The sequence below is a fragment of the Lepisma saccharinum genome, chromosome 12, assembly GCF_977018435.1.
Source record: "Lepisma saccharinum chromosome 12, izLepSacc3.1, whole genome shotgun sequence".
NCBI lineage: Eukaryota > Metazoa > Arthropoda > Insecta > Zygentoma > Lepismatidae > Lepisma > Lepisma saccharinum.
This window is the reverse complement of record NC_139240.1, coordinates 35677501-35691594: the sequence shown is the minus strand read 5'-3', so window position 1 is coordinate 35691594 and position 14094 is coordinate 35677501. Positions and strand designations below refer to the sequence as shown.

The 14094-nt window shown below is 36.6% G+C and overlaps 2 protein-coding genes across 4 annotated transcripts in view; one reads left to right on the top strand and one right to left on the bottom strand.

The window, feature by feature from the left end:
- The window catches only part of Rad23 (UV excision repair protein Rad23), a 37967-nt gene extending 35453 nt beyond the window's left edge, over positions 1-2514 (bottom strand). For all 3 annotated transcript variants that reach the window (XM_083132074.1, XM_083132075.1, XM_083132076.1), the window contains exon 1: positions 2323-2514. In XM_083132074.1, coding sequence (XP_082988200.1) covers positions 2323-2514 — 192 coding nt within the window. The remainder of the gene's footprint in view (positions 1-2322) is intronic.
- Cdc50 (cell cycle control protein 50A) overlaps positions 2499-14094 on the top strand; it is a 34631-nt gene continuing 23035 nt past the window's right edge. Inside the window, exons 1-3 of the mRNA XM_083132077.1 lie at positions 2499-2690; positions 6822-6955; positions 11884-12021. Of these exons, the coding sequence (XP_082988203.1) occupies positions 2636-2690; positions 6822-6955; positions 11884-12021 (327 nt within the window). The 5' untranslated portion in view covers positions 2499-2635. The remainder of the gene's footprint in view (positions 2691-6821; positions 6956-11883; positions 12022-14094) is intronic.

The following is a 14094-nucleotide window of genomic DNA, read 5'->3' as shown; positions in this document are numbered from 1 at the left end:
CTACAAAATTATATAGCGGCATGGACGTCCAGAATGAAGTGCAACAAGGATGGTCGCCACCTCCTACCCTTCTAGAAAATGAATGTTGACATAAAAGTACCGGCTCCGGTGGCCCTTTCTACACCCTCGATTTCAGGCACATTTCAAATATTTTCGTGAAAATATTTAGTTCCTCATAACAAACAGTGTTTGCAAATAGCGCGGAAGTTAATTTTTTAGATCTGTGCGCTACGAAACTTACATTTTTTATGAAATTAAAATTCCTTGCGTAACGTTAAAAAAGTTTTTCACAACTTCTATGATGGCGAATGATGGATTCATGTCACAGGCGCAAGTCTGAAGATTTCGGATCATCGATTCATGTCACAGGCGCACGCTTAATTTCTTTGTTTCTCTCCTTATGATTAATTGACTTGTGCAATGGAAACATTTGCGATTGCGATATGTTATTTCTGTGATATAATGGCGGATTGGACATTTCAGACATTGGATTTCATTTATGAGACTTCAGAAATTGGAAATAATTAATTCTTTTTGGCAACTGCAGGCCGTAAAGGAGAGAGTTGTTATTTCTAAATGACTTGTGGGATGGGATAATTTGCGACTTCTAATTTTTATGATGGGACATGAGTGGAGGGTGGTATTCTGTGGAAAAGGACAACAAGGACTTTCAACGTAGAGTTACTTCATTTTTGGACTTGCAAATTGAACTTCCACCCACAATTCAATACCTGGCCTTGGTAAAAAGAGGTAAGTTACCTTCTTAGGTTTAATTTTAGCCTTCATTTTTGGTATCTTCATGTGTCAATGCGGAAAACAGTGAGAAATAGTGTTGGGGGCAGGTGACTCCCGCCAATTTCTAACATGCCTTTAAAAGGGACTCTATAGATAAAGGCAGGTAGCCGGAGCGAAGCGGAGGTGGGGCCGAGGTAGCGGTAGGGGGCGGTAAGTCAATTACCCCAGGGGCGGAGCCTGGAATCGGTAGGAAATTTGGACTCAACAATTTCAAACAACAAAATCTCAACTTTAAACAGGTGTACAGTCGTAAATACTTCTTTCTGCGCTCCAATTTTTTTTAATTCACAATTAGGATCACATAATCTTCATAATGAAATAAAAAAAAATTCAAAATTCGAGAGTGTAGAATAGGGTACCCGACCCAAAGTACCTATTATTTCAGACGTATGAGTTGATTTCAGTCACACTAATTTACATCCATTTTTATAATAGGGATGTAGGAACGTGATAATTTCAAACTCAAGTGGTGTTTTCTGAGAGGGTAATATGCCTCGTTTACATGCCTGATAAAAATACATTGTTTCCCCTTCGCTGGAAGAAATCTGCGGACGACCCCTCGCCCCCAGCGTGCACGCCTATGCCGCCCCTGAGATAGTCGTTCATCTGCTAGTACTATTAGATCATCGGATCCAAGGAACAATCTCCCGATTTTTTCAAGTCTGACCTGGCAACACTGCTCCGAGCAGAGACAACAGCAGGGAAGGTGAGCGAACGCTTTTGACGGAAGGTTGTTTTTCCTTGTGGTCGAGCTATACCTTCAGATTATTCAATCTTAAAAAAAAATGTTTGAGTAAAAACATTGTACTTTTAGTTATGAAAGGCATCTCTCATTAGTTACATTACATTCCCTGTTAACCAAATTCAATTGTGCAGTCATTAGTTTTGTGTTAAGATCAAAATAAAAAATTAAAAAATAACCAACATAATCAATGTTAATACATTATTGAACATGCGGGAAGACCCTAAAAAGGATTCAAGACTGTTCAAGTGATAGAAAAAATTAATAAATTCCCATGGTCATATCTTGCTTTGCATTTATTTTTCAGACAAATTAATGTAATTAGTATATGGAAATCATAAAGCAGAACCAATCAATTTCCAAAGTTCAAAAAACTGGTTATGGGACATTATCTAACGTACAAAAAGGTTAAAATTATTGTACAAAATGCATTTGTGTGGAAAACTCGTGTACTCCCTTGCCTAAAAAAAAGTGGATATACGATCTATTTGTAATCGTACATTAAAAACCAACAAGAAACCGGCTATAAAAGTGCACGCTAGCTTCGTAACAGAATACAATATAACATGTCGAATATATTTCAATTCAACTGAATAACAAGAAATATAAATATCAGTAAACTAGCAATATCATTATGTGATACTGGCAAGTATAATTTTAAGCATTTTCTCTTACAATCTTTAATTTTCAGTTAAATATGAAATTGCATTACAGCGTGAATATAACTCAGACAGTCACTTGTTTTCGATTCAAGCGACAAAAAAAAAGCTTCTGTCCTCACTTACTGTTTGACTTGCGTCTATTTCTACTTGAAATGTTTGCTGCTGAAGATTCTTTAGTGTGACCAGCATTTTCCTCCGTTCCGATTTGCTACAGAGGTCCTTTTGACACAAAAACTGGGATTTATTTTTTGAAATTTCCTCACTTAATGATCTTGCAGCACTCAACCAGTCGCCATGTATACTGACATCACGCATCACGTGATCTCGGTATTTCCGCACAATTCCGCATTTGGCAGGAGTTGTGTTGTGTCTGTGACCGATTGAATGTTGTTAAAAAGGTCGTTATAAAGCAGAAGTTAATTATTACAGATAAAATATGGCATCACTCAGTGATCAAACTGATGCAACAATAAAATCTAAAAAGCCATCAGGTAAGATGAGAAAGTGAAACTCAAACATATGCACTAGGTGGCATGATGATATTGCAAGTCTTGTGTATAGGAGGCAATGTTGCCTAACTTCAAAATGTATTCGACGATTACAATGAAATTGCACCTTTGAAGAATAGGCATACAATTAAAATGTGCGGAATGTATTCAGCATACTCATTAGCAGAGTCTTTAAATTATTCATTTTTTTTTTAAATTTACATCTTTCCTTGTACATTTTAAGAACGACACTATTCACCAGCAACATTGTACACGTTACTATTTTCTGCTTTCCTTGCAATGACTTTTGCAACATTTCGATCGAAGTGTATTTTTATTTCTTCAAATTCCTGCAAAAGTTCGGCGACGAATATACGATGTTACATTTTTTTTCTCGCCTTGTACCTACTCAAATTTCACCTTGACAGAAAATGACTCATAGCCTATTTGTATATGTAAAGAAATACATTTATAAAAAAATATATCCCTGATGACTTCAGGCTCATATGAAAGGAAATGTAATATGTAAATACATTTAAATTTCTCTAGATTTAAAATTCAAAAAAATTTATACGTAGAAATAGCAAACATTTTGTATAGAAAATACAAATTGTTAAACCATAAATAGTGTCGATATCATTAAACTGTAAATAAACATGGCAGCTGATATGTTGCAAACTATCATTAATAAAAAAAATGCCAAAATTCAGCTACAAAGACTATAAAAATATTTAAAGTTACAATTATATAGTACATCCAGAATGTTTATTTTGGTATACCTTTATTTTTACTGGAAGAGAAGTTACTGAAATTATTATAGTTTCAGTAACACACTCAACAAATATTTCCATAGTAGGTGCATGTATACAGTATCAGAAGCAGAAAAATGTATATTTACATATATTTTTTTATTTGCTTTAATCAAACTTCCAAGTATTTTACAGGGCCGCTTACCATAAGAAGCCTCCCTATTAAAAAAAAAAGAACATATCTATATGTATGGTACCAAAAATCATAGAAGCAATTTTAAGCGAGTTTTTAATTTTAAAAAATCATGATTTTTATCCACCCTGCTAACAAATGAAAAAAAGAACCTTCAATAAGCTGACATACCCTAAATACATGAACAGCATTAATGAAAGTGTGTTATGTATGTGATACTTTAAAACTGTAACAGAGTATGTTTTTGTAATATTTCCAAAATGCACACTTCTTTACAGGCCTGTAACTTTGTTATCTCCTATTTAGGGTGCAGACTTTTGCCTATTTGCCTTTATTAATCCTTCGTAGTAAAGCGTACACTTTAATGGTTAAAGTTCGTTTTTTTTTTGTTTGTAGTCTGAAAATTGTTTTCTGAGGTTGGGTTGGGTTAGGTTAGGTTAGGTTATTCAATACCTCTTTCGTTTCTTTACCTAACCTAACCTCAGAAAACAGACAGTCTGAAATGATGTAGTCCATATAATAGTACAGTACCTGCTTGTTTTGAGGGATTAGTGCCTATTTTGCTTAATCGTGCTTGAAATTGCCTATGGGTCATTCCAAGCGAGATCACCCACAGCAGGTTGCTTCATAGATTGATAGATACTTGGTCCAATATTACAAATATGTAATATTAGACTTGACTGATAGATACTTGGTCCAATATGACAAATATTAGACTTGTCTGACAAATATGTGGAAAGTTGCAAATTTTCAAAAATTTGAAGATTTTCAGAAATTGTGTGGACTAATGAACTCACCGTGTGACACAAAACATGTCATATCTCGGAAACTATGTGGAGTATTGTGATATATTAGGTATTGTTGGAGAGATGGACAGTCCTAGCAGAAAATAACTGTGTTACCAATATTTTTTGCTCGGAAAGTAGAATTTTTTTAAATAAAGTAATATGTTGTGATCAAAAAGACACTCCGCTTCAGGCAATTGTTTGATAGTGAGTCCCAGGTTTTACAACAATGAAAATTGTTACACAGCATAATCAATACATGTTCAACGAAATATTAAAAAATCAGAAAGGTAATATTGTTCATAATAAAAATAACAGAGGTTTCAGTATTCAATGTATGAACCATTCTTCCACTGGCAAACAGTTATATTTTTGACAAATGGCCCTAAAATATTCACAAATTACCACTAGTATGAGTACAGATAATATTGTTAGAAATGATGAATACGTGGGAGAGGCACTACTATGATGTGTGTCCACTTTTAGCTCACAGAAATTGTACCAAGACCACAGATTTTGTCCAGAATACATATAGGTCAGTCCATACTGAATGGTCCAGCACTGGTTGCTTGACCATTTTTAAAATGTTCAATATTTTTGTTGTTCTAACCCCTATGCAAGGGTAGTTTTGTTTAAAAATAGGGTAAAAATTTACTATCCGTCGGACACCTATAACTTCTTTGTTTAGTCAATTTTTGACATTCGTACTTACCTGTCTGCTTCACGGAACATTCCTTAAGGTGTATTGACGTTTTTTTGATCAAAGTAATTGCAATTTTCACATTAAGAGTACTTCTTTCTCGTAGTCTTTTTGCTTGCCTGAGACACAATATGGCGCATACACCTTCCTACATAATCGCGCATCGTCTTGTGTTTTTATAGTTTATCATTCGTTATACATTGTTTCAACCTTCGGAACCCAAGAAATACCCATGAACAAAGCTCATCTGATCTTTTTTTTTTAAAAAAAAAAAAAACTTTTTCGCATTGTTTTACGAAGAAAATCGTAATGTTCCGCGGCACTATCCATGAATGGTTTTTGAGGCTATCCGTCCCGGAATCGATGGGACATTTCAACTAAATAATTATTTTAGTTTGAAATTTTTGAGTCCAAATTTCCCACCGATTCCGGGCGTAATGACCTTCCACCCCCTACCGCAGCCCCGCCTCCGCTCCGGCTACCCGGCTTTCTCTATAGAGTCCCTGTTAAAGGCACTTTAGAAATTGGCCGGAGTCACCTGCCCCAAAATGAGCCCCAAAATCTTAAATTTGAACAAATCTGTTTTCAGGATACAGAAAACTTACCTGAATTTCACCACGCATCCACGACACGTCATATTAGGCATAAACCCACAGCCCATTCCTTCTAACGAGTAGCTTACATTCACTGCCGCATTTTCGACATTCCTTTCCTTTCCCATGTTCAATTAAATTAAAAAATCCACTGGATCTTCCACACCCTGTACGAATTTCACCACGCATCCACGACACGTCATGTTTCTAACTTTCGTTGCAAACACAGACAGTTCAAAACACTGGATACCCAATGAACATGAACAAAACACAATCTCAACACGTCATGATCTACGAAGGTGTACGCCAAAGGCTATTGTCCGTCGGAGAATTAATTTTCAACAAGAACATGAATTTCCACTATGAAACATTCCCACATCACAGAAAACACCTTCCAGATGTTAGACAATGCTACCTAAGTAGTTTCTTATGTAAAAATGAAGAAATCTGTCCGATGTATAGTAAATTAGTACCGAAGACAGCTAAGAAAAATGATAGAATGCTGTGGTAAAAAAAACATTGTATTCAGAACATTTGAAGCTTTATTTTATGTTCTGCACCTTTTTTCACCATCTCTAATGAAAATGGCTTAAATTTAGGGCCAAGACTGATATTCAATTTCTAAGAAAAGTCTTAAGTTTAGGATTTATTTTTTTAGTAGAGAAGTGCTGTCATATATCAGACATAATTTTTTTTTGAGGAAACATATACATAGTTTTTGCATAAAACATTTGATCTTTGTTACTGATTTTCTCTTTGAGTTGAAATATTAGTTTTTCAAAGTTTGGACACACATCTCTGGCGGGGGACCTAACAGAAATTTAATATTTACAGCACAAAGAGTACTGTAAAAAAATTTGAGATTGATATTGCATGGATAACAAAATTACATCAGGGGAATTTGGGTAAAAGGTGTTTTTAGTGCCTATAAATATGCACTCTACTCATATTATACTATCATTTAGCTTTTTCGAGGAAATTCACAGTGGTCAAGGGTACCTGGCTTGAGATAGAATGGGCCATCTGCTTTAATAAAGATTAACATTATTATTATTCAAAGCTATTTTGTGAATCAATTTTGACGCTTAATTTTTATATGCTTGTGTCTTTACAGATAGTGCATTCAAGCAACAACGTTTGCCAGCATGGCAACCAATATTAACTGCTGGGACAGTATTGCCAACATTCTTTGTGATAGGGATAGCTTTTATTCCTGTTGGCATTGGCTTACTGTATTTCTCTGATGAGGTAAGTAAGCTGGGCATTGGTCAATAATTTGTTACATGTTTTCCAGTGTAAAATTAGTTGTATTCTCTTAAGTTGGGAATTTATGTTAGATTAGTTTAAGATGATTTATTTTGTTACTTATTGTATTACTAAAGCAAGTTAGAATCAAGACTTCTCTTTGCCTTATATGTCAAGCATATCTTCCTCTTGTTATTCAACAAAATATATCTTTTATTTCGGTGAAATTGGTGTCAATTGTCACCAATACTGACAAAATAACAATATATACACTTCATACACAAATATATAACTCGAGTGTGTTTTGAAAGAAATATGTGCCCAAAACTAATAACAAAATAATATGGGGTTCAACTTATTGTAGCCCAAGAATAGTACAATTTTAACAGTTTTAATTTAATTGTTATTATATTATTAACCCTTAACAATGTGCTATAATCACACCTCGTCTCTTGTGCACGTGTGTTGTCTCTTTCACATTCCAACAGGGGTGTAAGGGGTACCTTCCACGTAGGCGCCCAAAAGTCAACCTCACTTCCACGTAGTGCACCCTGGCTTAACGACTAACGAGGCTCTGGCGACTGGCACTATGGCCAGTATAATTTTGTGTGTGTTGTCCTGTTTTTTGTCCTTGTGTGTGCTGAGTGCCCGTTTCTAGCCTCACCTTTTAACATAAGTCAGAACATTTTAACATTTTTAGTTAGGCAACGTTCGAGTTGTTATTAGTAATGATAAGGGGCTGGCCCCCGTATAGTGTGACGGGAGCAAAATGGCCTGAGTGCTGACGCTCCCAAAATTTTAAATTCAATTCACATTCCAACAGATATATATCGTATTTTCTTCGTTGCTGAATTTTACTTGTACTCATATTGAATTAAGTTGCACTTTTGTATATACGCTTGAGAATTGCATTCAATAATTTATATGCACATTGTGGAAATTATTTACCATTCGGATTTTGGAGTTTCTGATTTTGATCCTAATAGGAAGTTTTTAGGTTATTTTCATGAATTAATTATATTACGTATTGAAAATATGTTTTCAGTAACTTTTTTTTACTTTCAAAAAATTGTTACAGAAAAGAATTTATATATATCTGTGGAAGGAGGAAGTGTTTTAGATTTTAGAAATATGACATACTTAACATATTTTGTATTATTTTTTGAAAACCAGCAAAAAAAAAACTCCTGCGGACAGCTCCGTATTGTCAGTCTGGTCCAGGAAGGGTTAATAAAGAGTTGTAAATTATGTATACATTATATTAACCATAACAGTGTTGTTTTCATGGGTACCTGGGGGAAACCCTGGGAGGTAAAGGCGGTCAGGGGCGTGATGCTGATCACATCACCCCCACTCATGACCGGATCAAGAAAGTGTGGGGCGTTACCCCCACACCCCTATACGCCTTCATGGCATGGTGCTAAGCACAGGGGAACACTTTACCTTTTTTTTTTACAGTGTTGCTTTTAAATTTAACTTTGTTAGAGTAAGAAATTGTTTTCAAAATCTTTTCAACCAATGTAGTGTCTTGCCCAATTTTGAGATATTGTTTATTTCATTACACAATTAGTGCAAAATGTTAACTTAACCCATTGGAGTGATTGAATCCATTTAACCCTCCCCTTATATAAATGTCCATAAATAACACAAGTGTCATCTAATAAAAAAAGTAAAGTAAAGTGCTCTCTTGTGCTTTGCACCATGCCATGAAGGCGTATAGGAGGTGTAGGGTTAGGCCCCACACTTTCTTGATCTTGCCCAAGCTGGGGGTGATGTGGTCAGCACCATAATCCTGGCTGCCCTCCCCCCCCCCCCCCAAGTTTCCACCAGGTACCCATGTTATATGACGCTGGGTGGGTGCTGGAGCTGCTTGAAGAGGTTGAGAAACTACCGGTTCTCCCCTGCCGGGGATCAAACCTGGGTGTCTCGCATGGTGGTCAGACACCCTAATGACTGAGCTACCGCGGCTACTAAACCAATCTGAAATCAAAAAACGCAGCAAGAGGGGGAAAATGGTCATATACTTTGTGATACTTGGACTGTCATGAGATTTATTGAATGCCAATCAACAGCCACTAATTGGTGATGATCGAGTCACTCAAATTGATAGGTTAAGAAAGTAATTTGTATGCAAAAAGCACATGGAACCAAGGGCATCCTCAGGGAAGGATGGGGGGCAGAGGAGGCTCTTGCTCCCCCCTGAGATTTCTGGAAATAGTGTAGGCCTAATTCGAGTGGTGAAATTGTAGCAATCTTTTATAATAAAAATATTGTTTTTTTTGACAGGCTACAAGTTACAGCAATTATTATTATTAATAATAATCATTGGCAGCAATTAGGAGGGGGAGTAGTTGCCCAACACTCTCTGCCACTTTTACCCCCACAAAACTTTATCTACCAATGGAAAGTAAACTGTCCTTGCCCCCCCCCCCCTCCCTAGTTTTGGAACCCAATCATCACCATTGTTGCTATTATTTGAAATATTGTTACATTTAAGCTGACAGTCTATTTTACGCTGATTATCTAACTATTAAAACAAGTTTGTTGTCCGACATGAATTAAATATACAGTTATGCAAATTATATATAGATAGACAGAATATGGAAATTACAAATGTGTGTAATTTAAAAAACAACATGAGAAGTAGTAGTAGTAGTAATGATGATGATAATAATAACAATAATAATAATAACAACAACAATAATAATAATAACAACAACAATAATAATAATAACAACAACAATAATAATAGCACTAGTAGTAGTAGTAATAATAATAAAATGTTTTTATGACTGCCCACCCTGAGAAAAAATCCTGTAGGTGGCCTTGCATGGAACTATTATACAGGGTGTCATTTTAATGGCGCCCACGGACCACAGATTCGTATAGAGGACATCAAAACAAACAACTTTTCCCCGCAACATCTTTCTCGTTCAAAGAAGACCGTTTTGCCACCTGGATGCTGGCAACCCAACACAACATTTGATCGTACCTGTGACGTCATATACTGCAGCGAAACAGCACACGGCACGGTTGCAAGGAACACACAAATTTTGTGAAAGATGACAAACAAATGACAATAACATCATAGCCTACCAGCCAGAAGATCAGCAGTCATCTCCGGGGAAGGGCAAAGTGAACCAATGATATGAGAAATGGTAAAAAACGTATTCAAAATGAAATGTCAATGTCGGATTTTGTCTCACTTACATCTAAAATATCAACAACAATAAATTTTATTGGACTTACAGCTCACACGTGGCTGTTTCCGCCCAGCTACATGTCAAATATTTGCAAATCTCGTTGCAAGGTTGATATCTACAGGTTTGTGTCCAGATGCCTTGTGGTACTTTTGTGCTAATAACGGAAGTATCTGAGGTGCAAGTTGTTACATTACGGCTAAAAAAAAAAAGTAACAATGAGAATGTGTGTTCCTGGCAACCCTGGAACGCATCGCTTCATGACGGGATATGACGTCACCAATGCAATCAAATGTTGTGTGTGGTTGCCAGCATTCAGGTGGCAAAATGGGCTTTTTTGAACGACTGTAGCGCCGAAACGAGGCACCAACGAGAAAAATGTTACTGAGAAAAGTTGTTTGTTTTGATGTCCTCTATATATACGTTTCCGTGGTCCGTGGGCACCATTGAAATGACACCCTGTATATTTGCATAATATGTGAATTTAACTGTGTTTGAGCCACAAACTAAAAAATATGATAGGAATTGTAGCTTTCCTGGAGACGTGATTCAAACAAGTGTTATCAGCCAGGAAGTTAACATCAATTAACCTGATTGATAACCCAAGAACGTCTGTTTGTGAAAAAATACTAATTCCACTCAATATGTAATTTATCATACTGGTTCCTGACTGATTATTCACACCACAGCATATGTAGGGTGTTAGGGAAAAGGCACATAAGTCACAAACCGATTTTTTGTTGCTTTCATTTAAGTCAGTCTGAATCAGTTAAAGAAAATATAAGTACAATTTTATATTATGCATATGTAAGGATTCTAAACAGTCATCATCCAACATAAAAACTGTCTGCTATGAAATTGCATTTTTGACGTAGGTGCTTTTTCCCCGAACAGTCTATATATAATAAGAGAAATTGTACTGTTCATGATAAATTATCCCCAAATATTTTTAAATATCGTATTTGCCGGCATATAATTTTGCACATTTTTTAGGAAAAATCTTTATCACTGAATTTATAATTAATTTACAGTATTTCAAACACAGGGTGGCACATGAAAAACCGGCCCGCTTTCCACGCGTGTTTATACGAACACAGATATAACCAAATAAGCAAGTGCAAAGATCTGTACTTACTGTTTAATGTTGACTGTATACTGTTTACAGAAGGTGCTGAATATGATCTCCTTGTGCGTCAATGCACTTTTGTGCACGCGACGTAAGTCTGCAGCGTCAATTCTCCGAATTTCATTACGAATATTGTTCTTCAAGTCTTCCTAATGTTTTTGGATTAGTTGCATACACTTTTCCCTTCAAACTTCCCCACAGTTGTGAGGTCCAGCGATCACATTCCTTTGCTGACAGTCCTTTCTTCTGTAAAATTCCTCAATGATTCCCATACATACACGTACACCTACACTATTGCAGACAGGCTGGTATTTCGTGTGCCACTTAGTAAAAGTAATATGCAAGTCTACTTTCAACAAATAACTTACCTAATCTAACTGGAAAGGATACATTTTAATCTTCTTCGTCACACGTCACAAGGAAGCAAGAAAGAAATCATCTGACTCAGTACAGAGAAAATTTTCAGAAATGGAGGTAACAAAAAAAACTGAGTACAAGATGCACCCTGTTTTTCAGGCGTATTTTTAAAGGAAAGAGTACATCTTATACACCGGAAGATATGGTATTTCCTTCATAAATTGTAATTCTTATTACTTAACTTGCAGGTGAAGGAGCATCTCATAGACTACACAGATTGTTACAGCGTTCGAAGAAGTGATGTAATGTGTGCTGAAGTCATCAATCAAACCAAGGGCGACGTATGCAGATGTAAAATAGATTTTCAACTGGAGAAGAATTTCAATGTAAGGATGTTATTTTAGTCGAATTATAAAAGGCTTCCATATTGCTGAAAAGTTATCACTTGTGTCTTTTGTGTGGTTGGTCCCAAGTTCATTTTAATGTGTGTTCTTGGATTACCAGGTTAAGTCTGTGTTTACTTCCAACCTTTCGAGCATATAGAATGATCTCATCAGCAGGTTCAATGATGGAATACCATCGCTATTCAGTTGAATGTAATCTTTGCCCATCCTTATCATTGTGATTACCGAAACGTTTAAGCTATGTAAAATAAGAATAATATTCTGAATGGATTAATTTTGGGGATGGATCAATATGAAATGTTTGTTGATACCAATATAAAATTTACCAATATTCTACATATTGATCCTACATAAAATGAAAATGCTCCTTAAGAAACCTGAATGATCCCTTGACCTCTTTGTATGTTGCAAAAGAAGTTTTGTATTTAGACGTTTACTTTTTTAAAATGTAGGCCATGGATATTACGTATTTATATCCATAAACATTATATCTGGCAGAATATTGCTCTAAATTGTAAGATATTTATAGATATATCAGATCGGTAAAATTATTGGTAATTTTACGGCCAATACCGATAGAGTACTGATTAATCTCTCACATCCCTAATAAATAAGAAATTATCTGTTGCTAATAGAATACCGGTAAAATTTGTTATTACAAAATAACGCAAATATAGGTTTTAATTCTTCTATGTTTTGTTTTAGTTCCCTGGAACTTTTTTGAAACGTATTCTACCAAAACCAAAATCTGACATGGCTGGTCATCATAAACTTCTAATGCATGCTCTTTTTATGTGATCAGAAGTATCAGGACACCCACCTGAAAATAAAATTCAAGTTTGGGCTGCCCTCCATCGGGAACACTGGTGGTTAATACGGTGTTGTCTTACCCTAAGCCTTGATGACAGCCTTCACTCTTGCAGGGATACGTACAATCAGGTGGCGGAAGGTTTCCTGGGGAATGCCAGCCCATTCCTCATGGAGTGCCGAAATAAGAAGAGGTATCAATGTGGGTCGGTGTGGTCTAGTCTAAGTCAGTATTCCAATACATCCCAGAGATGTTCTATTGGATTCAAATTAGGACTCTGAGCAGACCAGTCCATTAGTGGGACTTTGTTGTGGTCAAATCACTCCCCCCACAAGCCCTGCAGTATGGATGGGTGCTCGGTCGTGTTGAAAGACACAATGGTTATCCCCAAACTGGTCTTTGACGGTAGGCACCATGAAAGCTGTTAAAATGCTTGTGCCGTGACATTGCCACGTAAAGCAAAAAGGGGGGAACAAGCCCTCTCCAGGAGAAACATGACCACACCATAACCCCGCCACCCCTGAATTTCACTGTGTGCACTATACAGGCTGGTAGATGTCGTTCACCAAGCATTAGCCACACCCACACCCTACCGTCGGATCGCTACATTGTGTACCATGATTCATCAATCCACACAATGGTTTTCCACTGTTCTATGGTCCAGTTTTGATGCTCCTTGCACCACGCAAGGTGGCGTTTGGCTTTTGCCTGCATGCTTTTGGGTTGTACACGTCCCTTCACATTTCCACTTCCACTATAACATCGGAAACAGTGGACCTAGGGGTGTTTAGGAGGTTGGAAATCTCATGCACAGACTTCTTACTCAAGTAGCACCCAACCACCTGACCACGTCAAAAGTCCGGGAGTTCCTCAAACCGTTCCTTGCTGCTGTCTGCAGACTACTGGCGTGAGATCGCTGACCATGTGTTCCACATGGTAGGTAGCAGTACTTTGTCGCCCTCTATGATAAACACACGTTTCGCCGTGTGTCCGGATACTTTTGATCACATAAAATATATTTTGGTAGCATAAACTTGAAAAAGTTCTGGAGAGCAAGAACAAAACCTCAAAAAATTAAAACCACTTACAATATAAAATCATTGCATTATTTCTTAACACACAGCAGGTAGTTATGCAAACTTTCAATAAAATACAAAAGCCAGCTCAGTGACCCAGGTGTTTTCAGTGGTTTACTTTTGGACTTGTCATCGAAATTCCCTGAGGAAGGGTGCCAGTGTCCCTTCATC